A 25,484-nucleotide genomic window follows, 5' to 3' on the forward strand; every position below is an offset into this window, starting at 1 on the left:
ACTTCGTGTTCGCGGCTGCTAAGTGGCTCGGTAGATTAGACAAACAAACCCGTTTTATTCTGACTGGCTTTGTCCGTCCTTTGTGTTTGTTCGTCGAAAGGAGAACGCATTTTAATCAGAAAGGGAGCCTGTCTGTTTTAAGTCATCAAGATGAATGACAAAGAACCACCGCCGAGCATCAAGCCATCACAAGGCGCATGCAAGACTTTTTAAACAGCTCGAAAATCACAGGTGAACACAGAATCAATAGAATCACTTTCAAACAAAGGTGTAGTTCTTTCAGTTCAAATGTTGGTGAAAGTCGTGGAAGGAGAGAGCAGGTCTTACGTCTGATGTATTAATGATGTACACTGTTGCATTTAGTAGTGTCAGGTTCTTGTATCGGGTAACTGGACTAAATGAGTTGTTTCTCCTGAGATCCGATACGTTTTTTTTATTTTTTTATTCTGATGGTACATCTAAGCCGTTCACTTTCGTTTAAAGAGCTTGAAAGGGTTTGCAAAACTTCTCAAGAATTTCCTTTGCTGAAAACCGGGCAAACTGAGTTTGCATTTTGTGAAAGAAGACCGTGTTTGTGAGTGTAATCCTAGGCAATCTCAAGATCCCTCAAGCGCAGATTGTGGGATTCAAAATGTTTTCTGTCTAGACCAGATGTCCGTATATAAACACCCTTGAAAATCTCAGGTTTATTTCCCCAGGTTCTAAATTAAGGTAGTTGTGTTTTGTGGGAGACAAAAAGCTATCATGAACCTCTCGTCGCGATGTTTGCTTTTCTGTAGTAAATTTACAACTTGCTGATTTGAAAGTAGGTCGTGTCGGCCTTTGGTGCTGCTAAATGTTATGTAATATTCAAGACCACTGTGTAACGAATGTTTAATTTGATCATGTCTAGAGTGTAAATGTCACACTCCAAGCTTCGCTTAGGGAAAGTGAGATTTAAAATGAACAGAGATCTGTATTTTGTCAGGTTCAAGATATTTGTGACTTATCTTCATTTGTCTTCTCTGTTTTATACTTTTAAAACAATCTCTGTTCATGATGTTTGATTCTAGTCTGTTCCAGATTACTTTTTTTCTTCCAGCTGTATTATGAAATCCTAAAATTAGTAATAAATTAAATGAGAACTGGCATCAAATGTTATCTCTGCTTAATATACTACTAGCATTTGAATAGGTACAGTGCTACATGTAATGTGTCTTCGCACTGCTTCAGCATAAATATTTGCATTTGTAACGGGCGCTAATGTGGTGGTCTTGATAGTAAATCTCTTTGACGCTGTAAGTTGTTTGAAGCCCAGGAAGTAAAACTCCAGACAGTTTTTCCTGATCTATTTAGATTCACAATGAGATTCAGTCAAACCGAATAGAAATGACAAGTTCCCCCAGAAAAATGATATGGGATTTCTGTTGGAGTGACACTCTCACTTATCTTGCAGAAAAGTTGGTAGTAATTTCTTTTGCAAGTTGGCCGAAGTGACACTGCACTCACACCCAGAGGAGACCTTCCATCTGCTGCTTGTTTATAGAAGCTCCTCTTTGGTTCACAGTCAAGTCCCCAAATGGGAGCCACGTGGTAGATTTGAAATCCTTGTGTGCTGCTTTTTTGATTAAATTAGTCTGTTTGCTCGCTCTAATGATGATCAGCTTTGCTCTTTAAAAAGTGTCGATAAGAGTTGCCTCAAACTGTTTTATTGTCAGTGGAAAACGGTTTTCTCCTGTGGTGTGTAGGCCTTTATTCCTGTGATAACTTTGCAACCCACGTTTTCAGATAGGAATGACTCCAGTGGATCCTGTGTTTAAATGTGGATGTTATTGGAAGAGGGAGAAGGTAGACTATGTTTAGCTTAGGGTATGGTTTGTGGTGTCTAGAGGATATTTTAGTACGCAGACCGGCTTATTGTAAACTTTGGTATTTGGGTGGTGGGATGCTGTTTAAAGAAATATCAAGCGGCGCTTTTTTTAGTATTGATAATAATAAATGTTTCTCGAATGCCATATTAGCATATTAGAAGGAATTCTGATGAATCGTGCGACACCAAAAACTAAAGTAATGCTGAGAATTTAGCTTAGGAATAATTTACATTTTTGAATTTGTTAAAACGGATAACATGGTTATTAAAAATTGTATTAGGATTTTTTTTGACTGTGTTTTTAATCAACAAAATGCTCCCTTGGTGAGTATAAGAGACCATCAAAAACATTAAAACACCTTACCAACACCTAACGTTTGAACTGTATCAGTAGAGACCAAAAACCAATTGTTGTTTCTATTGTGGTTTATTATTAGCTGTTTTACATAACCTCTCTCTATGACTTACGGAATAAGTTTAGTAGTTCAGTACTGGATGTTTTGAGCTTACTTTGTCCCTTAATGTATCACTTCACACTAAGTGGCCATTCACACAGGAGATTTTTGCTCTTAAAACAGGTGCAAAGTCTCATTTTGTATGTGAGTTCTTTTAACTTGAGCGCTGTGTTTCTAGAGAGCCTTGTGAAGGTGCTGCGACATGTGCAAGGTGCGAGTGCAACCGTCAAACACGTCTGTTTAGCACTCGTTTACATAGAAAAACTGTGTAGTGGAATGCAAAAACTGTGCGAACGGCTCCTAAAGGTAAACCGTAATCGGCGGCATGTTTACCAGTTCCTCTTTTCCAATCACGCTCTTAAGCAGCCTTTTGTTCTTTTTGTTTGGCATTCGGTGTTTATTTTAATCAGATTCTCTTCTAGGTCTTGCTGTTTGTACTCCGTATATTGGAGTGCCTGTGGTAGGGCTTGATGAAGTATGTATGAAATGAAAAGATGGGAGAGTTTGAAGCTGCTGCCAAGGGCTGGCACGAGTCTTTAGTGCAGAATGTGAAGACAGAGGGAGAGTATATTGCCTTCAGCTCCATACTGGTTAAATCAATGCTGGGTCAACCGTAATGTCTGCGGAAGAGAAGTGTGGTTGCTGACAAGCTTGAATGGGGGTAAACATATTTGTTTTAAGCAGCAGCATCTTTTTTTTACTCCGTTTTAGTACATCTCGTTCCTTTCAGTGGCTCACTGACGATGTGCATAATAGGTTTGATAGCTTTATCAAAAGCAATCAAAGAAAATGTGTTGCTGGTGATTTGTTTTAATGTGCTCTGTGCTTGACTCAACAGTGCAAAGTTTTCTCAGTGGAGGGATCAGTGTAGTCTGTGTCTGGTTTCAGTGTTCAGTTTCATTCAGTCTTAGTAACCTCTGTCAGTCGCTCTCCTCTATAGCTATTTTGAGAGGTGCCTTATGTCACATCAAATCCACATCTAAATTTTTACAGCACCGCATGGCTTCCCACTCACTGAGCAGGTTGTATAATATTTGTTGCTATTTCGAAATGTTCAGTAAACCCTTCAGCTTCAAAGACTAACCGTTTAAGGACAGACCATGTGGATTAACTAGCTATAAGTAGGGAGGGTGCCATGGCTTAACTAAGAGTGTGTGCGGCTTTTTTTGGGCGTTCAAAATGTTAGTCTCCAGTAACCAAGCTTCACTATTGGCAAAAATCCATGTTCCGTCGGTATTTAAAATTCTGTATAATTTTGTAATTTTATAAAAAGCAAAACACTAAGTTAAAATCAATATTTTGAAATACAGTACATTTAAGGTTAATGATATTTTTTTGTTTTTGTGTCTCTTATGCTTACCAATTTGGTCTAATGGTCTAAAATGCTAAATAATAAAAAAAAAACCTTGAAATATTATTACAATTAAATTAAAATTAAATTAAATTAACTTAAAATGTAATTTAATCCTGTGATGCCAAATGAACAGCCTTCTTTCAAACATTTTTATTTTTTTTAGCAATGTTGCTTGGTCACTTTTCAACTGAGAATGGGTAACAAATTTATATCTGGATAATTTAGATCAGTGGTGGGCTCTGTGTCTCACCGGGTTCACCATTTACGGCAACATTGCTCAAAACGTTTATTATCAGCCTTAAACGTACACCCCAAACTTTTCAACAGTACTGTATTTAATAGACCAAAATTTGAAATGGTATTTTAAAAATACCTCTCCACCTCATTACATCTTAAAGTGCTTGCCATTTTTGTGCATAGTATGCATCAGACTGTCAAAATGGGCTTTTTTTGTATACTGAAGGGCTGAAAGAACAAAGGGGAAATAAAAGGAAGAGTGAATCCAGTCTCTCTTTATATCCGGCTTAAGGCTGTCACAATCCATCATCTTTAAGCACCATATGTGAACATGACAGTGTATATTTAACCTAAGAATGCTTGAGGGGGATTGTGTACATGTGAGAGAGGGATCTGGGGCCAAACAGATGCATGTTGACAGTAGAAAGGGATCTGCAGGCCATACTCTGGAAAATATCACTCCGTTCATTCAGTGATCTGTGCATGTGAGTGACTGTGCTTGTGTTCCTTAAGACCTGTCATTGTAATTTGATCATTGGATTACTGATATGTTGGTTGCCATGGTGTCCTCACACATGATTAGGTTACTATGTGGCTGCCCTCAGTGTTGAAAGAGTACAGTAACGTTTTTTTTTTTTTTTTTTAAAGTGTGTTTTTATTCAGATTTGTCACAGTATTAATCAAAGCAGTAGGTCATTTTTTAGAATTGAAAATTTCCTGATAATTTACTCACCCTAATGTCATTCAAGATGTTTGTGTCTTTTTTTTAACTCGCATAGGAATTAATTTTTTTTTTTTTTTTAGGAAAACATTACAGGATTTTTTTCCATATACTGGACTTCAGTGGTGGTCATTGGGTTGAAGGGTTCTACATGATTCCGGGTCGAGTAATAAATATCTTATGTAGTAAAATTATCTGTCATTTTGTAAAAAAAACAAAACTTATTAACCACAATTGATCATCTTGAATTATCTGGGATACGTATGTACATCAGAAATGTAGAGTAGGGCAAAAAGTAGTTTTTGTAAAGGGGTTTTGACATTCTTTGTGTGTTTGCTTTGTAAAGTCTTCGTCGGTAGACATTTTGAATGATGTGAATAAATTACCAGTAAATATTTATTCTCAAAGTGAATTACTCATTAATACTGTTATCTTTTAAAAGTACATGCTAACAATCTCATTCTCTCTTTTTGCAGTCGTGGAGACCCAGCTAGAGATGTGGATCCACTTACAGGCTTTCTTCTGAATAACTCCCGGACAGATTGAGCCATGACGGAACGGGATGGCCGTTGCGATTTGTCCATCGCCCCGGGGCAGGTGTATATCGAGGTGGAGTACGATTATGAGTACAAGGCGAAAGATAGACTCATCTCCATACGGCAGGGTGAATGCTACATGTTGGTTCGCAAAACCAATGAGGACTGGTGGCAGGTTCGTCGGGAGGAAGGCACCAAGGCTTTTTACGTCCCTGCCCAGTACGTCCGAGAGGTCAGACGTGCCCTTATGCCGCCACCTAAACCTCGCGCAAAGCCCCCTAACGTTCTTGAAATCGCCCAGTGCCGGTCGTCGAACGAAAATCTCAACCAACGCGCTCCTACGGAACGGTCCAGCTCCGGCAGGCCACCTCCCTCGACGACGCCTTCCCCATTGCCAGGTCAACTGACGCCGCCTTTGTTGTTGCGGGACAGCAATCAGAACTCGGGGATGAAGAACGTTGTTGCAGAGCTCACTCTGCTTAATAACAACAACCATCATAACTATCATCATGGCAACCCCACGCTTCCACAAGGGCGAGCGGAATCCCCTCCGCGAGAGCAAGGTTGCCTGGGGAAGCTCCCAGGCGGGTTGTCGGTGGACACGGACGGAAGCGTTTCACCAGGAGATGGGATGGACAAAATGAGAAATGACTCTGAATCTGGAGATGAGCTCAGCAGCAGCTCTACCGAACACATGCAGGTAAGAATAAGCGATGCTCTCCCTCCTCTTCCTCGTTACTCTCCCACGCTCTCAAGCTTATTTGTTCTCTTTCATTCTCCCTCACTCCCAAACTTAGTCATGTTCTCCCTTTATCTCTTTCAATGTCATCTTCGGCTTTGATTCTCTGTACTTCCAGCACTTATCTTTACCAAAAATGCTCTCATCTCTTTTTCATCCTGTGACTGTCATTATCTATTTCTGTAACGCATTGTTCCGACAATTACTACGAGACTAATCTAACATTTCTTCCTCACACCTTTCTCTTTGTCCCTCCCTCGGTTTTGCCTCTGACATTTACAGTGGCATGTTGTCTTTTCTGTCAGGTTAAATTGGATTCAGCTGTGTTTTCCTCTCCTCTTGCATCCCTTTCTTTCCGCTGCGTGACACTTGTTCATCAGGAGATGTAGTCTGTTCTCTGCTGTGGAGGTGAAAATTGTGGCCACATCACAAGATTTGATTCTTAGACAATAATAGAGTCTTCACTGAAATCACAAAACATGACACAACACATTTCTTTTTATTTTTTGATGGTGTACAATTTATTTGAATTCTGCAGCTTTTTAATCTATATTTATTAGATTATTGTTTACATAATATATGAGTGTGTACTGTGTTTATGTATATCTAAATACACACATACTGTATATATTACATTGTATATACATTGATATTTTTAGAGTATTACATTTGATTAAAAATAATAAACGTAAAAGCATAACATTGTTCTTAAATATATACATGCATGACACTCATATATTATGTAAATAATATATGATATTATTATATGAAAATATAATATTATCTTTTTATAATGTTAGCGTATTTTGGTGTTTTTTTTTGTGGGGGGGGTATAGAATTATATTAACTATTAGTAAAATGATTACATAAGTTAAATTAAATGTAGCTCTGTATAAATATTTAAATATAATCCTCCCTGTTTTGCTCTTGTAGTAAATAAAAAATTAAAGCTATATTTTTGTGCAATATGAAAAACAAAAAAATACCATATATATATAGACACACACAAACTAACAAATTGAAGCATGAAACATGCACTATGTTCAATCTGCTACTTATTAGATGTCAGTTTTGGCCAGTATGTACCAAGTAGTTTTTGAGTTGACTGAGTTTGCTTTTTGAGTGTCTCGGGGTGCATCGTGTGGAATAGGGTGTTTAGTCTTTGTTACTATCCTCCTCCCCCATTTCTCTCTCTATGTTTCTCTAAAAGAGGGTGCTGCTGGGGAACAAAGGGGATTGTGGGAGAATAGAAAGTAGGTCATATCTGGCTAGATCATGTTGTTGCCCCCGTTTTATGTTTGTATATGTGTGAAAGAGATTGAAAGATGCACATTGAGACATTTGGGTCCAGTGGGTTGTGCAAGCATCAGATCATCATTGTTAGCAATAAGAACAATAAGCGGGCTAGTCTGTGAATTCTAAACCTGTAGCTTGTCATATATGTTAAGCTGATCTTCAACAGCCTTGATCAACAACCTCGGTATTTAGACACTGACTGTTGCTTTTTAAATGAAAATAATCATAATGCTCCTCAAAGTCAGGTTCCAGGCACACAGTGCACATGCATATATATGCGTTTGAAAAGGACATACAGTATACTGGGCTTTTGAGGGATTTGTCCATGTCAGGCTTTGTCCATCAGGGTCAGCTGATAATACTAAACCATGTGATTACTTAATCAGCCGTTTAACAACTATTCTCATAGACAAAGAACATTTGCCCTCCAGATCTCATTCATAACATCTGCTGTGTGTGATGTTTGGTTCACCCAAAAAATGAACTTTGTTAATGATTACTGAGCCTTGTGTGATTCCAAACCCCTTGTGAAACTTTGTGAAGCCATAAAATAGATATTTATTTTTCTTGTAGGTCATTATTTGCTATTTATTTTTATGATATTTTTGTGTGGCTTAATTGAATGGGAGTAAGTAATGTTAATGTTATTAATAAATGCTTAAATAGTTTAAACAACATTTTAACGTTTGACTATATAAGAATATATATGCTTCTACTTTTTCTTTCTTTTTTTTTAGCTTTAATTTATTTCAGTGATTTCAGTGCTACTTTATAATATTTAATTTAGTTTTCAAAGTAACATTTAATAATTTCATCTAACATTATTATTTTAAGTGTATTTTTATTCATAATATGTTTCGAATAGTTTTAGTTCTTAACTACAGTGAAATAAAAAATACAGGCTTGGAAGTCTAGATGAATTTTCAGTTGGGGGGAATTATTCATAGAATTACTTTTAGTCCAAAGTCATATTCTCTGCCTGCATCCCTCTTGACGCCTATCCCCCCTCGTCTCTTATGAATGGGCAGCTCCTGCGCTCTGAAAAGGATTGAGGTCCAAATCTGTTTCCCCTCAATACTCCACCAGAGTGGCCCACAGAGGACGGATTTAGGACCCCAATTTCTCGCCTTTTTCTACGCTCCAACTTTATCTTCACCCCAAGCAGATTTGCACACACACTTTCTCTCTCTTGCTCCTTTCTCCTCCCCCACACTCTCACTTTTGTCTGTTAGAAGTGTTTCCTTATTGTACTTTTTTTTTTTTTTTTTTTTAAGATATCCTTTTTTATGAAATATTCATCAGAAGACACACATGAACGATTGACCTGGGGATTACTAGCATGTCATCTCTCTAATAAAAGATTATGAATGGCTTTTATAACAGCGCAGGGGCTTTTCTAACAGGCAGCTGCACAAAATTAAATTCAGCCCCTTCAGTTGGGTGATTTCTTTTGTGTGAACAGTTATTGTCTTCACTTGAGATTATACTTCAGCTTTACATTTTACCGCCTGCTTCAATGTGTTTTTTTTGTGTACATTTTTACATATGTGATAAGCATTAACATTTGTCTATATATATATATATGTCAGTGAATCCTGTAGCTCTTTTCTGCATTGACAGTAAAGGAGGCCCGAGCATTCCTTTCATTCCTGTCCCAGCACACACACACACACACACACACTGGGTTCAGTTGGATAACCCAATAAAGACCCACCGATCCTGATGGTCGGAAAACAGCACAGCTCACTCTAATCTAATATTTACTCAAGTATCAAAGATCTCGCGCTCGCTCTCCTGTCTGTTGTTGTTCCTGTCTCTCTCTCTCTATTTTTGCCCTAATATGGACTTGAGGCTGAAAGATGGCAGTGGACATCAAATCGATGTGTGTTCGGGGTGGTGTGGGGGGTTTGGTACCCTCACGCTGTCAGAGCAGCTCTGTGTCTCACTCATTCTGTCTCTCTGCTGTCGATGAGCACAGCTGACATGTTGTGGCGGCAGAATGTGTCCTGAGGGTAAGGTAAGTTTAGCTTCACACACACGTTTGATAGATATCTGTTGTTTTGATTAGAATCTACTAACCCTGAACTTTAATTATTAGTTAAATCAAGTCTTTCATTGAGGGTGTGATCAAAATATTCGAAAAGAGATGTTTATATACAGACATGAACTCACAGATGAGTGTCACTACCATTCAAAATCATCAAAGATTTTTAATGTTCAGGAAGGTAGTATTTTATGCTCACCAAGGCTGCATTTTATTTAATAAAAAATACAGCAAAACAGTGATATTGTGAAATATTTACAGCAGTCTTCAGTGTCACATGATCCTTTAGAAATCATTCCGATATGACGATTTGGTATTAAATAGAAACATTACTTATTATTGTCAGTGTTGAAAATAGTTGTACTGCTTAATATTTTTGTGGAAACAGTGTATTTTTTTTACGTTATTTTGCATAATACGTTTAAACAGATTATAAAATACTGATTTCATTATTTTAATGCATCTTTGCTGAATAAAAAGCCTTAATATCTCGAAAAAGAGACATTAGATTGTATGTTCTGTGAAATCGTAATTAGAATTAAGTCAGAAGTTAGATATAAAACATTGTGGTTAATTATTAGTTTTTCTCACTGGGAGTGGAATGTCAGGTGGAGCACCTGTTAATGAATGTGTAGTTGTATTGTTTTTTTGTTTTTTTTAATGGAAAGGCTGCCATGTCAGCATTTTCTTTCTTTAAGATCTTCCTCTTTTCTCTCTTATCAATTTTCCCCCATTTTCATACCACTTCGGAGCAATTCAGCAATTCAGAGCATCCGAGGTATATCCATTTAGCTGTGGGAAAAGCTAAAGTTAAATAGAAGAGAGAGACAAAACAACAGTGATTGAACGGAGGTAACCCGTCCCTCTCGGGGGTTTATGACCTTTTGATGATGTTGTACATTATAACAGCGGTGCATGAGTGCTTTTGTCACAGGGAACGTTCTACACCTCGGTTTGCTGAGCTGAAGTGCATCTGTGACAATAGAGAACTTCTAATGTAGAATGATCCAGAGTGATCTGCTTACTCAAAAACAATTAACCCACCCACAAGTCAAGTGTTTTATGACTACATACATGCTGTGCAGTCAGCAAACCTGCCAATGGATTTTTATTCCCTGTGGGAATTCCTTTTCCTCAATATTACTTGCTCTCAAACAAGTCTAAATATATCAGTTGTCAACATCTCTGTGTGTGTGGAAAGAGGATAGGAAGTACAAGGCCACAAGCCCCTGCTGTCCTCGCCTGTGATTGGCTGAAGGCCCTCTTCCTCTCTGTTTCTCTTCATGAGTTCATTAATAAAGTGAATAACACTGTGGAGATGGGTGTCTCAGTACCGTGTGTGCCCTGCTGCGTCTGAAAGGCCATAATATGTTTGATGTCTCTCTCCAGCGTGGATGATTGACACCTGGTTAATGCCTTCAAAGTTGAAAGTTGTTGTTTGTCAATGCTCATGACAAACCTTTGCAAAGAAATAGTCAGGTGCAGAACATGTCCAGATCATATTTAACCCAAACCAAAAGAAAGAATTAAACCCAAACCTACTTAAATTTGCACTGTTTTACTACAGTTAAGCACTTTTTGTAAGCATTTTTATTATTTATTAACACACTGCAGAATGTTTCTGTCTTGTGAAATATTATTATTATTAAATTTTTTCTTATTGTTTCAGATTTAATGTTTTACTTAAATTATAATAATATTGGAAAAATACTCATAATATTCCTATTATTATAATTATATAATATATCATAAATCTCTAGTCTTAAAATTGTTGTAATATACTGATTTGTTATGAAAGAACTATTTTATGAAAAAACTAAGAAAAACATTCATTTCAAAGTTGTAATAATAATAGTATGCAAATACTATATTTTTAATAATATATTATAATATAAATAATTAATATAATTTTTTTATTCTTTGAAGAAACATTGAAACATTGAACAAATTTTCTTTTTGTTTTAAAATGCTACAAAATATTTATATTTCAATGTCATGGGAATTTCTTTACTAGTCAAGCTTATAGTTAGCTTATAGTATATGTCTAGTTTGTATAGTTTTTTTTCATGTAACATGGTTGTGAAATATGACTTGAAATGTGACTCTTACAAAAAAAATAACCATGGTTTTACTTTAAAAGACAAAAAAAAAGTAGTTAATACAGTTTAACCATGATGTTAATCACAAATCAGCCATGGTTTAGCTAAATTAACTGTAGATTAATCATGATATTTGTAGTAAAACTCTAGTTAGACAAATGTTAAACAATATGTTGTATGGGGTGTACATGCATGGTAGTGTTTACAAAGCTGTTAGTTTTCGTGTGGGCATTCTGTGAAGTTGTCTGCACACACTCACTTTTTGCCAGCTTTTGTGTCTGTGAATCAGTTGAGGCTAAAGGACACAGGAAGTCCCCGCTGAAGGATCTTTGTTCGTAGAGCTTCCCCTGTCCACTGTCTGTTTGCACTTTCAGTATTACTGTATGTGTATATTTGGGTGCCAGTTTGCGTCTGCGGTGTGTTTGTGTAAGAGCTTTTGTGTAAGAGCAATCCATCAGAAGACCTTTGACCTTATGATGTCCTTCCTTTTAAAACACTGCTGATGTTATCCGTTGGCATTCTTGCACCAAATACTACTTGATCACTAAGATTTGTTGTGTGAGCTGTAGATTATGCTTGTGCTAATCTCACTATTACATAAAGAGATGCTTTTGAAATAACCCAATGTTAAGCCGGGGTCCACTGTCAGTTCTTAAAGAGACAGTTCGCACAAAAATAAAAAAAAACGTCGACTCACTCTCACGTAGTTCTTTGCGTGGAACAATGAAAGTCTGTTGTCTGCAGTCAGTGGGTTCAAACCAATTAAAAAATTTCACTGAAAAGACTAAAATCAAGAAACGTTTTCACGTGTTCTACAGAAGGTTTGATAATCTGTGGTACATAGTGGGAAGCTTGTGAATGAGAGTGACAGTTTGCGATGTCTAACGTAATCCTCAGAAGATCAGCTTGACTGATCCTGTGTTTATTAACACTCTGTCCAGTTAAAAGGTTCGAAGACAGTCTAAAAGACCAGTTAAAGACTTCTCTCGCCATCTTCCGCATACTTTCTGGCTGGCTCGCTACTGAGTGGTTCCTGCTCTCAGATTTCACTCCCAACTTCTCTTTTAGTGCTCTTGGGGAAATAGCCGGTCTTAACAGTTCAGAGTTTCAACCTGAAGTTAAACCCATCCTTCAAAATGCCAGTTGCGACAGCTTCTGAATCAAGCAACCTATGCTTTTCTTGCCTAGATTTTGTTTGTCTTGTTTCAAGCCAAAATATCTACAAATTGTTAAATCAAGAAGGATTTTATAGACAAGTAAAAATTATTTTCTAGTATTCAGGAAAAAAAAGAAGTCAAAATATTTACTTGAAACGAGCTGAATAATCTGCCAATGTGGTAGGCAAAAAAATCTTTCAGTTTGAAATAAGATTGTTTTACTTACCCCATTGGTAAATTATTTAGCTTGTTCTAAAAAAAAAAATTCACCTTCATTTTTACGTATTTTTCTGAAACAAGAATAAAATTTTTACTTGTCTAGAAAATTACTTTTAATTTAAGAATTTGTAGATTTTTAGCTGGAAACAAAACAATAAAAAAAATCTAGGCTAGAAAAGCTTTTTTTTTGCAGTTTAGAAAGATTTGGAGTGTTATTTTAGTTAGTATGGAGCATGTTTCCCTTGTTGTCTTGCCCTAAACAACCCACCCCCCATGTAAAAGCCTCTTATGGTACCTCCATAAAGACGTGGGGGTTGGGGGTGGATGGGAAAGAACTGGATTAAGGGAAAGCAGCACACAAACTTAACATTATATGTAAAAAATAAATAAATAAATATTGATTTACATCTATGCTACAGTGTGCTTGAATACCATCCAATAATGTTAATCATCTCTTAAAAGGGCAGTTTTTCTATCCACCATCTTAATTAAGTCCTATTACACATCTCCTGTCCTTCTTTGGAAGGTTAATAATATCTCTTTCTCTGTCTGTGCACTGTGTGATGGATTGCTGTCTGCTTGTGCCACTGGAAAGAAAGGCTTGGGTGGGTGTTTGTGCCAGTGTGCACTGGGTGCCCCAAAATGCCCCTTTATACTGGCACAAAGAGAGTTTTAAGAGCCAAAGCAAACACTCAAAGAGCCGCTTGTGCTCTGGTGTGTCTCTCTTACAGGATTCGCAAACATTTATCGGCATTGATGCAGTAATGTTTATAATCTAAGTTGTGCTTGGTAATAGATAAATAGCCAAACATGAAATCCAAAAACATTATGACAGATATATTGGCTGATACTGATATTTGTGAGTAATAGAGAAGTAAATCTAAAACCTAAAAAAAAGTGACATTTGAGTACTCTGGAACTCATCGTGTGATTCTGAGAAGTTAGATACTTTCTTTATTATTTCCAAACAATAACTCAGGGGAACTGCCAAGAGTTAATATTCAGGTCTATTCATTAAGCCTGCGTGTGTGTGCGCTTAAAATTTCTGTCATTGTAAGCAACAGAGAATTATTAAAAATAAATCCCATGAACAAATTCACAAAGTGGCGGGAGACCAATCATTGGCTTTGGAACCACCGCAGTCTAACCTGAATTAAATGTTTGCTTTTAGCATCACATAGTGGAGCTGTTTGCTGAATCTAAGGCCACCGCAGTAGAAGTGCTGTCATCACTGGACTATAGGCAGAGAATGAGACTCCAGTGGCCTCCAAAGGGCTGAATGACTGACAAAAGCCACATTATCCGACATCTGAGGGGGGGCCAAAAAGTCTCCATGCCTCTTTACCATTCGGTTTCAACTGAAATACTCTCATCCAGTCAGTCAGCCAAAGGGCGAGAAGAAGAGAATGTCGCAAAAGAATATGAGATGACAGATGTAAAGTACTGGTTTGATGGCTGTTCGAGGCTAACTGTGTGGGTGGGCAAAAGACAGCAGAGGATGTTTGAAAAGGCCACACAGTTCTAAAAGAGACACATATTTGTAGGTTGTGACCTATCTGAAAAATAATTATTTTGTGGTATTTTATAGATTATGTTGTCACAAATCTTATTGTACATTTACACTATATTTATTCAAATTCTCTAAATTTGCTAAACACAGTGACAAAATTGTTGGTTACGCAACAGATTTCTATAGAATTTTATAGTGGACACAAATGAAACTAATACTTCTGTTTAGACAAAAGTTTATTTAATTAAATGATAGGCACTTGGTCTCAAAAAAAAATCTTTTCATATATTGCTGCTTATTTTGACAGCTTCCAAGTGAGGAAGAGACCGTATTACTGATATTAAAATGAAACTCAGACCTGAAATTTCATAGCTATAAATTGTCTAAGAAGCAATCCTGTAATCTTAATTTCATTTGTTTCCTCCGATTCAAAACCTTGAGTCAAAAACAGATGTTTCAGGATAAATAAGTGCATGTCTTGATTTGTTGTGGTGGTTTTTTTATATTAACAGGTCATTCTCCTTCCAGGCAAACAGGGGAAATCAGATTTGAAATCTGTAATCCAGGCGGCGTTGTTGCTGTGGTCTCCCTTGTTTACGTAACTCATGGTTATTTTTTGTTCTTCTATAGTAGTTGGCTGTAGAATGTAGGAGGAGTAAGAATAATGACAAACAAGCTTCACTTGACCTTTAGGATTCGAACTTGTGAAATTGAATGTGAAACTATCTGGATATCGCACTCAAGCAGAGCACAAGGGTTCATTGAAGTTCTTAGTGAGATTAGTGTTGCCATTTAACTCTCTGTCTGGCTTCTAAAACGTAAGACCAAGACCAGTATATAAGATACGTGACAGCTAATGCCAAAGTTTTTAGTGGGTGCCTCTTTTCTCATGCTCTTTGCTCTTCTATTAACCAAATGTTCAGTTCTAGATTAAAGAATCTGGGTGCTCTGCAAGAGATCTCTATTATCTGTCTGCGTTAAACCCAATACGCCGCCGCTTCCAGCTGTCTCTGTCTCTGTCTGTGTTCTCATCTCTCTCTCTCTCTCTCGTTTCTTTTTCTGGACAAAAATCACTCACTTCAACAGGATGAGACATTCAGCATGCAAAGCAGCCAGCCACTGTTAGAAAAGTTAAAGAACTATATTATTAGACATAATATAAAGAGCAGATTTTACAGTATTTGTGTATCTCCTAAATGAATACATGTAAATCAAAAAGACAAAAGCCGTCTAATATATGTTGCCTTACGTTGTTTTGTTTTCTTGAGCGGCCCTCTCTCACCTGTACCCCAAACAACACTTCTGTCTGACTTCATTTCCTGTCTTTGTCTGCCTTTTTGTTCCTCACAGTGGTATTATTTCCTCTGTTTCTTTGCTGGTAATGATGCTTTCACTCTTTTTCTCTCTTAAAAATAACAAAAACACTAGACCATAACCATTATTTTGTTATAAAAAAAAATGTGTGTGTGTGCGCATTAATTAATACATGTAAAAAAGCACATAAATTCTATAAATAATAGTAAATTGAAATTGCTATCAGCACTAAATTCTTGGACAATATGAAATTTACATGAGACATTTAACTAATACTGTCTGTCCTCTAACCAAGTCATCTTACTGATGTCTACAGACACAAACCACCGTTTTACATTTCTAATGAACAACTTGTTTTTCCTGTTCACTAGATAGAGCTCTAAAATGATCACATGACTTGACCTGATTGCCCTGAAAAGTGTCAGTGATGTCTCTGATGTCTCTTACAAATGTAGCACTAAAAACTTGAATTGGCGTTTCTAAATTCTTCTCCAACCGACAAAATCCGAATCTAGGGTTCTGTCACAGGTTTAATGCTGGATTAGCTCTGAACATCTATATGTTTGCGCACAGATGCACAGGGATAGTGCTGTGTGGGTCCTATGTGGGAAGAGGAAAGTGCTGGAGAGATGGAAGCAGAGAGGAAGAGAGCTCTTGAAATGTTGAATGTTGAGTTGGTGGACCTAATGGTCTGTTATCATTATGACAGACTTGGTAATACTCGCACCTCTCCAGAAGAGATCACGCGCACACGCATTCTACAGTATTCTTGTGGAGATTGCTGGTGACGTTTTAACCTTGCCTCTTTCTTATCTTGTTGTTTAAAATGAGAGTGCTTTGATAAAAACATGAGCATTCAGAGTGTCTAAGCTTTAATTAACCTGATTCACCCTCTCATTCATTTCTGTAATCTCCATAGGGACACTTTCTGCATGAAAGCATGTGAGAGACTTTTATAAGTATTTGTTTAAGGGATATTTTCATGGAAAAAAAAATAAGAAAAAGGTAATTACTACATTTTTTCTCACTCTTTTTGTAATTGCAAGTTTACATCTCACAATTCAGATTTTTCTCAGAGATAAACTCAATTATAATTTCAGTAACAGTTAAAATCACAAGAACTTGAAATTGTGATAAACTCACAATTCTAAGAAAATGAATTTATGTCCTGTAATTCAGAAAAAATAAAAGAATTGTGATATGTGAACTTGCAGTCGAGAAGAAAAAAGTAACTTTTACAAAATTACTTTTTTGTTAGTTTTTTCCTGTTAAACAAATCAACTCATCGTGACAATAGTAACAGTAATAAATATATTATTTAAACAGAATGCTAAATAGTGCAATTGCAATGTTTTCCTGTAAATTAAAAATGCATATTTAAGTAGAAAAATAATAAAAAATTACAATATTAATATTTAATGTCTGTCATACTTTTTTGTATTTTTTTTTTTTCAAACATTAAACCATCAAGTTTTTTTTTATTTTGTGAAACCTTACAGCTTCTTATTTGTTGACAACCGGTTTATAAGTACTTTTCATTATAAAATTAAGATGGTTGGCGTATATTGCATTTTCAGATAATAACCCACTCTAACTGAGAAAATATGTAAATGAGTTCATACGGGGCAGCATTTGCTGTAAACAGCTTTAATATCTTTTTGATACGGGTAATAATTTGACACATGCCATTGAAGTTACAAAAATGAACATCGATTCATCAGAATTGCCTTTAGGGGTCTTTGGTGGTACTTCAGACAGTTGTAAACACCACAGTCTCTTTCAGCCACACTGCTGTATGCATTATTCAGTGTGTGGGGTTGTGAGTGGGTGTGATGTATTGGGCACGAGGCGAGACGTGACCGTGTGCAAATTATCAGCATAAGACTTATACAGAGCTTGAACAGGCACATGGGGGGGCTCACAACATTGTTCCTTTGTTCAAAGCCCTGCATTGGGTAACTGCCCTGCCAATGAAATGTCAGAAGTGCTGACTCAAAGCTGGTACATCCTGCACGCACTATTCTTCAAGCCTTGACTGGTTTTTAAGCACATTTTGCAAACATTTTCCTCATACGCCATTGGTTGTAGAAACCGACAGCCCTGCCTCGCGCTCAACGCTATTGGATGAGCCGCTGTTGCTATGTTAGATTTGTTGAGATGCTTAAATAAAGGGACGTTTTGAAAGCGGTTTTTACTTTTCAATGGAATCAACCTACAAATGGTGTACCTGTAGAGGCTGCAAAAGAGAACAGAGTATTTAATGAAAATTATGCGTTTTAACTTTAATTACAGTGCCTTAGACAGCGAAGCCATTAATTGTCATCTGACCAGATTCAAAGAAATATTGAGTTGGTGACAACCAGTGGGAGTTCAGTCAGTTAAGTTCATGCGATATGCCACCTGATACAGATGGTTGCGGCAGTCAGGTTGAAACGTCCAATAGCATCCCTCTAATAGCTCAGTAACATGGTGACCTCCAGTGATTTAATCACTGTCAGTGTGAACAGAGATTCAAATTTAGACCCTGACAGGAACCATGGTAATTGAAATCCCACCGTTCTTCTTTGGAGCGTGTGAACTCCATCCCCATTGATCTCCAGTGCCATGACCTCTGAACTTCAGCGTACAGGCCTACCGTGTCCTGCTTTCTCTTAGAGGTTGCTTTACTCTCTCCCTCTCTCTTTCCACTCCACTGTGGTTACGGCCAGTGTCCTAATGAGTGAGCCTATTTAAAGAGAACTCCACTGCTTCTATATTTAACTCACTAAGATGCTCTCTTTAAGCACCTTGTCCCTGCCTCTTTGAGACTTTGCGTTGGAAAGCCATGATTGTCACGTCTCTGGTTCCTAATTGCATTCTTCCAACTTATCTGTATCGCTCTATTTCTCTCTTGCTGCAAGAAGAACGTAACTTTCTAAGCAAGGGCCGGTTTTGGCCCCGTACTCACAGAAGACATGTTTTCTTACCTTCGATCTCCACACTACCTGGTAAGTGCCTGAGCACTGAATGCGGAAAATAAGAATGCTAAGGAAGACGCTTAATGTAGGTGGGGTTGTCGCTTAGAGGTGTGACTTAATGTTATCATTGGTCTGTACAATTGCAATTTGTGACATTATTTGGAACTGGAAAAAATATTAATTAAATAATAACAACAACGAATATAATAAATTAAATTTAATAGCAGTAATCAAAAATATATTTACTTCTTTTTGAAACGTTTATGGTCATTAAGAGTTTTTTTTTTCTTATAGATTAATACTTTTGCTCAGTAAGCATGCAATAAAGTATTAGTAAAGATAATTTTTGCAACAGGTTTCTATTTTTAATTGCATATTATTATTATTACAAAAATATAAAATTGATAATACATTTTTGAGCATAATTGCACACTGATGTACTCAAGAAATAATTTTCATCACAAAACAATTCTAAAATTTAGCACAATGTAAGTTATTTTGAATCGTATTAATATTTCAAACATTACTGTTTTTATGTATTTTTTTTATCAATGCATCAAATGCACCCTGTGTGTGTGTGTGTGTGTGTGTGTGTGTGTGTGTGTGTGTGTGTGTGTGAGTCCTTTTTTTATTTTGCTATAATAGCTCATGGTGTCTGCCTCTTTCACGACCGGAAGAGCCTGTACTTTTGTGGCGAAATCCCCCTCATAAGTTGACCTACAAGAAATGAACAGTGTGTAGGAGAGAAGGATGATGTCAGTTGTTTTTTGTTGGACAAGGCAAGCACAGGTTGCGTCATTGTGGCCGTTGATGTCATTTTGCTGATTAACCCATGTCATTCCCACAAGTGTCCTCACACTTAAGCTTTGTTCCGTCAGTACGGTGGCTTTGTGGTCATCTTGAGAAAGACGCATTGTTCTGCGCCTATTTCTGCAGCGAAGGACCTTGTTGAGGGCAGGCATGGGTGTCCACGGCCACTAACATATGGCCTCAGATTGCTCTGTTGAGTGTTGGGACTGTCTTTCTCTTAGAATTGTGCATAATTGGAATTCTCTTCCCACACTCCCTCAGTTCGGCCATAAAGAGAAGTTTTTGGTCATTTCCAAATGCAGTTTTTTAGATTTTCTGAAGCCTTTCTGAAATCGTAGGTATTTGCTCATCCATGTCTCTGTGACATTTTTGAAAATTCTTTTTGGCTGTGTGTGTGTGTGTGTGTGTGTCTCTCCCGAATCGCCTCTCTCTGTCTATTCATCTTTCTGTTCCTCTTTGTCGAGTCATTGTAAGTTGTTCTGAGGGCAGTCCTCCCTGAATAGCTATTGTGCTCTCTGTACCAAGAGCCGTCATCTCCTTTTAGTCTTTATGGCAGACGTTCGATGAGCGTCTAAGACGTTTGGTTAAACCCTGCTGTGCTTGTGTGTACAGGGGTGACGAACCAACACGGAGAAAAACACTCAAGTAAATCAGCCACAGCGATCTAGCACAGCAAGTGCTGCACCACAATGCCTTGGCACCTTTGTTAACAAGCCATGTGCTAAATGTGAGGCTAGGACACACAGCTGGGATTTATTTTATTGGATTTTGCTAAGACTAACAACAAGTGATTGCATCATTGCATCTAATGCGTGTGTTGTCAGGCCGTTTGGCCGACGCTGATGTTTGACCTGCCACTAATTTGATTCACTTTGACAAGATTATCTGTTTCAGATAAATCTACTCTGTCTGAATTATCAGTCTGTGATTAAATGTGTGTTAGACAGATAGAGGAAAATATCTTTCTAGAAGGCATTTCCTTTATGCTCAAAGATGAAAACAAAATACATGATGTAGCATTGCTTGATACTTCCTGTTATGCACGGTGAGCTGATATATTGACCTTTGTATAATTTTTTTAACCACGCAAAATGTTATTCATAAAGCACATTTTGTGTTTTTCACTGAAGATGTAAGAAAGAAAGAACTGGTGACGGTTGAATTAAAAAAAATCGAATGCATTTCCAAGGTGTTATGCTGTAGTGCAAACTACTTCAAAATAAAAACTTAACCAAAACATTTGTAGAAGGGTGTTTTTTCACAGTCAGCAGATAAGGCCCGACATACTTCAAACAAAGTTGATATCCGTTCTTCATTTGGGGGCAGAAAGAAGTTTGAAAAGGCTGAGTGACCGTATACTGTGTTAAAAATTTTCCAACACCGCTGCACCTCTGGAGGTGGGCTGTAGATTAATGTAAACATGTCACGCTGCTCACGCGTATGCCCTAAATACACAACAATGCAATGACAAAATGCATCTAAGTGTGAGAAGATGTACAAATGTCAGAATGTTATAGATAAAAGAATAATGATTAGCAGCAGTTCAGAGTCAAGTATCGTGTTTGCGGTACGAAAGAACCATGCCATTTCTGTCATCAGTCCTTCGTGTGAATGGCTCATAGTCTGAAAACTTTAGCATGATGTGAAAAAAATGTTGGAGTCATCTTTATTACAGACATGTTGATTTATGGTGTAAATGAGATCCAGTGTTCTAGTTGTTGTAAATGGTGGGATGTTATACATTTTTGTCCAAATGATTCTTTAAAATTAGTTGTTGTAGAGCGAAAATTACTCTCATGCTCTTAGTTTCATAACTAAAAACAAACAGGTTATATAATAGCAAGTAAACTGTTACTGTATGCTAGAGTAGTGTGCGAGGCAAATCAGTTGTTTTCATTTACAGAGATCATAGTAAGTCCCATAGGTTGTGTCAGGGCATCATCTGTCCATAAGCTTCTGCATTAAGATCACTATAATCTCTTACATGCATCTAAATATTTATTGGCCTTAGGGGGAGTAATAAATCATTAAAAATTGTGTCTCATGTCACCATCCTAACTGGCATGACTCTGTTGCTGCTTACTCATCCTGCTAACACCACTGCCAAACTTTCTCAGTCCAGCCTCGTAACCTACAGTCCATGTAATTAGCAAAAGGCAATACAACGACAGGAATTAACGAGGGATTTTCTCATTAGTCAGGAGGCTTAGCTTCCCAAGGGGTGTCTGGAGGGGCAGGAGTGTGTTCAAGTATTGCATGAACGATATATTGTGCTGCGTGGTGCTAATACGGCTTAGCCCCAGTTATTGATTAGCATGTACTGTTATGAAAAGTATAATGTTGTTTGAACGCATTGACCAGTGTGCTTCCAAACCACAATACCAGAGGAACCTTTTTAAAAGTCGTAGAGCAAGTGACACCACAGGTAACAAAGCACGTATAAACCTGTTGTCCAAAAAAGAGAACATTTAATAACATGTATTTAGTCTAAACTTACTTTATAATGTCAGTCAAAATGATAATAATGCTGTGTCAATTAGCATTGAAGGAGAAATATACCACTTAGAAAAACACTAGCAATGGGTTGAACAACAAACTCAACTATTTTGGGCAAATATAGCCTCGAAGTAAATAAATAAGAAGTAAATAAGATAACAATTTTAAAAATATTACTATAAAACTACTGACTACCTTTTTTTATTGTAATGCTCAATGTATCATAATGTGACAAAGTTTTATTGGAAAAAATAGCATACTAATGCAAAATTAATTTAAAATTATAGCTATTTAAAAACAAACATTTGTAGTAGTTAGCCTTTTTAGTTACTTCCATCGCTGGAGGTTAATATAAACCCCTATAATTGAATCAAGAGAAGGAAGAATTTATCCCTGAAGGTCAGCCCAAAGGTTTTGTAGGTCAGGATTAGAAGGTTCACCTAAGCTGCCTTTCCTACAGTCTGCTTTTCTGTAGATATTGTAACTCTTAGAAAAAGTTGTATCAACAAAAATACAAACAGTGGAAAAGTTATACTTGCCTTGCAGAGCGTGTCAGGTCAATTAAGCTTTTCAGTAGTGCAGTTTTTTTTTTTTTTTTTTTTAAGCTTTTGCATCAGTCAGCACATAGAGGGAACTCAAAGAGAGAAAGACAGAGCGAGGGATAAGGGGGTGGGAGAGAGAGATAAAAGAAGACTCATCCATTTAGCCTTTCTTTCTAGGAGCATCCTTGCCATAATTCAATTCATGGTTTAAGCTAATTTAAGTTACAATGTTTCCATATTTTTAATTTCGTAATGCAGTGGTTTAACTGACTCTGAGGTTCAAAGAGCTCACATTTTCTGTCGTATTACAAAAAATTCATGACATGACATTTACTTGCCTAAAAAGATGGATTTATCATGTGCGTGATTGCTTGGGATAAAGTGTCTGCTAAATGCATGTATATAATAAATACATATATATGCGACAATAACATGCAATACGTTTCCCAAAGTCTTTAAATTCTGGAAAACATGGGCTGCTTAACAATAAAGATAGAAAGTTCTCAAATAGACACGCTTTAGATTTCCACAGTTGACTGGAAACACTGTAGGTTGAAGATATGAGACATGAGAAGTTCACGAGAAGTCGTTTGAGCTCAGAGAGCAGAATGTTGCTCACTAGGAGTCCTCGCTAACATTTCTGAATAATTAATAGGGTTTTTGGGGAGATGAGGGGGACCAATGAGAACACGGGATTTTGCACTGTTACGAGACGCACCGTCTGCCGTAGTGGATTTGGGAGCACCATCAAAGCACATCGCCCCCAGGTTTTTCCGCACTTCTACACACTCACTAAAACGCTCATATATATCCACTGCCAACTTCACTGATTATAACAGATGCAAATCTACACAGATTTTAATAAATTAGTAGGTTGTCTGAACAAATAGCTAATCTTAAAGTGATTGTTCACCCCAAAATTTAATTCTGTTGTTATTTAATGTTCTGTATGACTTTATTTCCTCTTTAAGGAAATTCTAAATATATTTCATAGAACGTTTCAGATGTATTTGTCCATACATCAAATTTAGCATAGTTCAAAATAACATTGTACCGTGCAAATTTTAAATTTATTGACGAAAAATTCAAATGAAAACTCTTTAAATGATCTTCAGTCTGTTTTTCTTGTTGCATTTTAACCCGTTCGGCATCAGTTGTGCAGCTGTTCATCTCGCTGCTCTGACTGAGATTTCATATTCTCATGGAGTCTGAGCGCAGGGAGATCTGTGTGTGTGTGTGTGGTATCACGCAGCATTAGGCAGCGTGCCGAAGACCTAAAGGTTAATTGGTAGTCTCTCTGTCAGAGTTTGAGCACTGCTGAACTCGCTGAGGTGTGAAATAGAGCTAAAATTCCACATAAAGTTTGCTGTCTACTAAATCAGCCTTCCTGGAGCCACACTTATTGATTTGAGTGTGCATGGTTGTGTCCTTCGTGACACACTTGCAGGAGATATTGTGGTCTCGTACCGTAGATATAGACTTCATGTCTGGTTGAGTGCACATCCATGTGGCTCCAGGGGCACTGGGGGAGGTGGATGTGTGGCTCTGCATATGCCACAGATGTGCTAATGTGTGGCTGAACGGATGCATCCCGAATAAAGGCAGTCAGATGGAAATGTAGGTTATTGGTCATCCATACTCAGTCCTTTCTTTATTATTATCGCTAGCAGTTACATTATTTTTAATGTGAAGAAGATGAAGCTTTAATTTAACAGAGATGAACTGACCTGATCTCAAGAGAATATGTTGCATTGGTGATTTTGAATGTTATAGAAATTTCTAACTAGGTTACATTTTGGCAAATTGGTAGTCAGTTTATTACAGATTACATATAAATGAAGATCAGCCCTTTAAGTTCCCTTATTATAGGTTATTAAAGGTTCATATTTTATTATAAATGCGACCTATTATTTTTACCTTATTTGTTTAACGACCGTTTTACCACTCCAAAAGCTGCACCTAGTGGCTAAGAATGAATTAGCATTTTTATTCAAAACCAACTCAAAAAACTCATTAAAGTGTGGATATGCAATATGCTAATGTTTCATGTTGATGCCAACTTCAATCGGTTCGGGACTCGTTTTGAGAGACAATAACTTCATACACGGTGCACTTTCAGATTTAAAACTTTGCATTATGCTTTCTTTCACTTAGAGCTGTGTTACATACTGCATGAAAGCTCATTTTCAAAAATCCATATTAGGGGCACTTTAACCCCAACGCTAAACCTAACTAATTTTACAAAATGGAATGAATAAATATTCATAAATATTCAGTAAGTTTGATACTTGTTATCAAACCTGGTGAAATTAGTTAAATGTTTGAAATGAATAAGTGCCGTGAACTTTATTGGCAGGCATTAGTCCAGGCCCTGCCTCCTGTCTTGTGAATATTACCCTGTATTTTGTGCAGAAAGCGTCCCTGTCCTAAAGTCAAGCACATCCATAAAAAAACATCACAATATTGTGACCTTGTCCAAGTTTTCACTCCACTATCTCTCTCTCTCTCTCTCTCTACTGTACCTTACTCACACACATTCATTTGGTTATGTAAGCGTCTTAGACTATGTCACAGCTTAGCACACAAAGGCATTTAAGTGAATGCGTGTGTGTGTGTGTGTGTGTGGCATGAATAACCGCTCTGAAATACTCAGTTGTGATTGGTCAGTCATGGCATGGCATTTAGCAATCGAATTTTGTTCTACATAGATCGTTGAACTTTATAAATGGACATTGTCTCAGAGAGCTAAGTGCCTGCATAGCTGTGTTAGCTTCTGAACCTTGCTGAGTGTTAATCTGCATGTAATCTAATACAGCTATTTCAAATCAAATCAATATTTAATGGCAATTTAAATTATTCATTTTGTAATGAGAAGGATAGTGTACAGTCAGCATTAATCAAAGTACTTTACAAGACCGAGACCCTCTAGAAATGCTTATGGAGGACCTTGCTTTTTTGTCCTGTTTGACTAGACACAAACACACACACACACACACACACACACACAAAACACACACTCTCACTCACTCACTGGTCTTAAGCAATGAGGTGCTTGGGAGGGAAAGGAATGCAGGTTACCATGTTTGCATATAAGCCTTCTCTGGCGCAGGGTTTATTGGTGTGATGTGGACCTCTAGTGGCCATTTACT

General features: G+C 37.2%; 1 protein-coding gene across 11 annotated transcripts in view; it reads left to right on the forward strand.

Annotated features, from left to right (window-relative positions):
• Positions 1-25,484, forward strand: part of arhgap12b (Rho GTPase activating protein 12b) — a 42,600-nt gene that overhangs the window by 1,129 nt on the left and 15,987 nt on the right. For 9 of the 11 annotated variants that reach the window (XM_043253852.1, XM_043253854.1, XM_043253851.1 and 6 more), the window contains one exon: positions 5,093-5,852. In XM_043253852.1, coding sequence (XP_043109787.1) covers positions 5,166-5,852 — 687 coding nt within the window. In that variant the 5' untranslated portion in view covers positions 5,093-5,165. Of the gene's footprint in view, positions 1-46; positions 232-5,092; positions 5,853-9,054; positions 9,205-25,484 lie in introns of those variants that run through there. The other 2 variants (XM_043253853.1, XM_043253862.1) reach the window with 2 other exon arrangements.

This window comes from Puntigrus tetrazona, chromosome 12, assembly GCF_018831695.1.
Source record: "Puntigrus tetrazona isolate hp1 chromosome 12, ASM1883169v1, whole genome shotgun sequence".
NCBI classification, from domain to species: domain Eukaryota; kingdom Metazoa; phylum Chordata; class Actinopteri; order Cypriniformes; family Cyprinidae; genus Puntigrus; species Puntigrus tetrazona.